Source organism: Pyrgilauda ruficollis, unplaced genomic scaffold (assembly GCF_017590135.1).
Source record: "Pyrgilauda ruficollis isolate IOZ18807 unplaced genomic scaffold, ASM1759013v1 scaffold73, whole genome shotgun sequence".
Lineage (NCBI taxonomy): Eukaryota > Metazoa > Chordata > Aves > Passeriformes > Passeridae > Pyrgilauda > Pyrgilauda ruficollis.
In genome coordinates this window covers 2,831,883-2,834,826 of record NW_024529155.1, presented here as the reverse complement: position 1 = coordinate 2,834,826, position 2,944 = coordinate 2,831,883, and the positions used below count along the sequence as shown (strand labels likewise).

The window sequence follows — 2,944 nt, the reverse complement described above, 5'->3', positions numbered from 1 at the left end:
CTAGACAAAGGTATTTGGGGGATTGGACGGAATAGGCCAGGCAAGCTTTCTTTCCTTGGCTTCTCTGTTAAAAGCATCATAAGTGGAGTCTTTGGTGACACTTTTGGCTGTAGCTGGAATATCTGCAATACCAACATGATTTTTTTTTGCTATCCTGGAACTGGTGGTTATGGTGTATGCGTTGCTTCTGTAGCATTTCATGGCAGACATGCAAAAAGTTTCTTTCATCCCTCTTCTGAAGTTTGCATTATAGATGGAGTAGAGGGTTGGCTTAGAGGCTGAGGAACTGAAAGAGATCCAGGTGATGGCCAGGAAAAGCAAGGAGCTCTTTCTGTAGTCTGTTTCCTGTGGGTGCCACAACTGTACCATGAAGAAAGGCAGCCAGGACAGGAGAAATATCGAGTTTAACATTAAGAACATCTTGATGGTTTTCACTTTTGTTCTTGGAACAATATTTGTTGTTCTCCTGACAGTCATTCCATCCGTGCCTATTCTCCAAATGTACTTAATGACTTTCTGGTAAAAGAGGATAATGAAGAGGGATGGGATCATAAACACCAAGAGGAGGTGGATGATACTGTAGGCAGATCCTTGCCAAGAACTGGGGAGAAAAAAGTTGCAGTGCTGGTCACTGTTGGAGCCGTAGAGAAAACAGGCCGGTGATGCAAACAGAGCACCGCAGAGCCAGGAGGCCAAAATCATTTTTTTGGCTTTCCCCCTGGACACTTTGAAGCTCAGGGGGTAGACAATGGTGTAGAATCGATCCACGCTGATGGCGAGGAGCACGTAGATCTGGACCCCGGGCGTGAGGTACTGGATGTACCTGACCAGCCGGCACACGCCGCTGCCCAGCATCCACCGCCCGGAGCTCAGCTGCAGCAGCAGGAAGGGCGCGCTCCCCACGCTGCTCACCAGGTCGGCACAGGCCATGGACACCACAAAGTAGTTGGTGGTGGACTGTGTCCTCCTGCTCCTGTGGATCACTAAGCAAACAAGGAAGTTTCCCAAGACAGAGATCAGCCACAGCACTCCCCAAACCACGCTGGCAGCTGTGATTTCCCCCGGCCTCAGCCCGTACTCTACCAGAGAGTGGTTCCTGCTGGGGCCGGTGCATGGGGCTGGAGGTTCTGCCATCTCGTAGCCAGCAGGAGGGGAGGAGGCTTTGGGGCTGCTCGTGTTCTGCAGCAGGAGCAAGGTAAGGAGAAGAACAGGACCACTGCTGTTATCCATGCTGCGAGCAAACTCGGCTACATCTTTTGCTCAGGCTGCAGACAGAGAGGAGAGAAAAGGTTCTCTTGAACAGCTGTGTATGAAAAGCCCATCTTAACCTACAAAAGAATATTCTCAGTAGTAGAAATATATACTGTGACTTCTGTATTTCTGGACTAACACTGAATACAGCTTCTGGGTTCCACTGTAGCTGGTGGTACGACAGGCTGTGTCAGGGGGATCCCCCCCCATTCCCTGGCTGGTTTGAGGTGGCTGCCAGCCTTTCACACCCTGTCACACCCTTTCATTTTTTTCCTCACAGCCCCATTCCACATATGTGCCATGTGCCATGACCCCAACCCTGCCTTCGTGGGGGGGATGAGAAGGGCAGGACCCCTTGGCCAACACAGAGGGTCCCCAGGTAATCAGAGACCTCAGTCCAGAGAAATTTCTGGACCCTTACCATGGATGTCCACAAGCCCTGACCAGACCAGGTTATAGCCCCCTTTTTCATGTGGTTTTCCTTGGAGCAGGATGTCTGTGGTGGGAAGCCCTTCCCTTGGGGCTGGGGTGCTGCCCAAGGAGACTTCCCGGGATTGAGCACCCTCACCACCAGCCCCACAGCTCTGGAACAATGACTGTTTTGATCTTGAGTGATCCTTAGACCCTTGTGGACAAAGTGAGCTGAATTTCTGGAGCCCTTCAGTGAGAGGCCTGCGGGGTGTGCACTTTGGGCCATCCTTCTTGTCCGTGGAGTAACAATGTCCCCGACTGGTGACACCAAACCTATCACCTGTCAAATGTCACTGCCTGTGAATTACAGTTTGTCTGAGGGTATTACCTGTGTGAAATTGTTCTCCTGCACCCTCCTGGCAGACACACCACAGATTGTGATGGGTGTGGCCTCCTGTTCTATGCTTATATAGCTAGATAGATTTCAGTGTTGAGCTTAGCCAAATGGTTGGGCTGGTCTTAGCAGGGATAAAATGGAAAAATAGCTAATTTTAGTGGCTATACATATGCAAACACCCTGCTGCTGTCTGATGTCCTTTCAGTCATCATCTTGACATACAAAGCCTTTTCTATGGGTCTACTGTGAGAATGCTGAACTCCAGCGCTTGATACTGTGCAAGATAAATCAGGACTCAGTTAATGACCAGAAGATCAAAAAGTTCATCCAGGAAGCCAAATGAGCAAGCTCAAACACCCACCACCACCATCCTCAGCTTTCCAAGTGATCCAGATTCCCAGGTTTGCCTTCCGATGGGCTTTTTCCAATGCTTCACTGATGCATTTTGCTGTGCCTACTCTGACTCTGCGTCTACCACCTATTATTTTCTCCTTGTCTTCCTACTCAGAGTGAGGCCTGAAAGCACAGATTCACAGGATAAATTTGGGATCTTGCCTCTTGTGCTGTTTTGCATGTCTCCTTCAACAATGCAGTGCAAAAAAATCGTCAGATGTTTAAGAAGAAAAGAAGTAAAAATTTCTTCTTGTGGTTATAGAAGATTTTTTTTTCCTCTAGCTTTTTAGAGCCTGTACTTACTGTGGCTGTTTGTGTCATGTGAGGGGGCACTGTCAGCAGGTCATACATTGCCCCTTGTCCCCTCCTCTGCTGGAGGGCTGTGGGTGCTGCCCAGCCTGGCCTTGCCTTCCCCCTCATCCTTGGTTGCCTTCCCTCTTTGTTTTCTTAGTGGCTTTGCCTGGCAGATGATTCCTGATTTCTCAGAGGGCT

The 2,944-nt window shown here is 49.5% G+C and overlaps 1 protein-coding gene across 1 annotated transcript; it reads right to left on the bottom strand.

Annotated features, from left to right (window-relative positions):
• Positions 1-1,236, bottom strand: LOC121363565 (probable G-protein coupled receptor 19). Its single transcript, XM_041485988.1, has one exon. The coding sequence runs from the start codon at positions 1,228-1,230 to the stop codon at positions 1-3; it is 1,230 nt and encodes a 409-aa protein (XP_041341922.1). The 5' UTR covers positions 1,231-1,236.
• Positions 1,237-2,944: the final 1,708 nt, after the last annotated feature.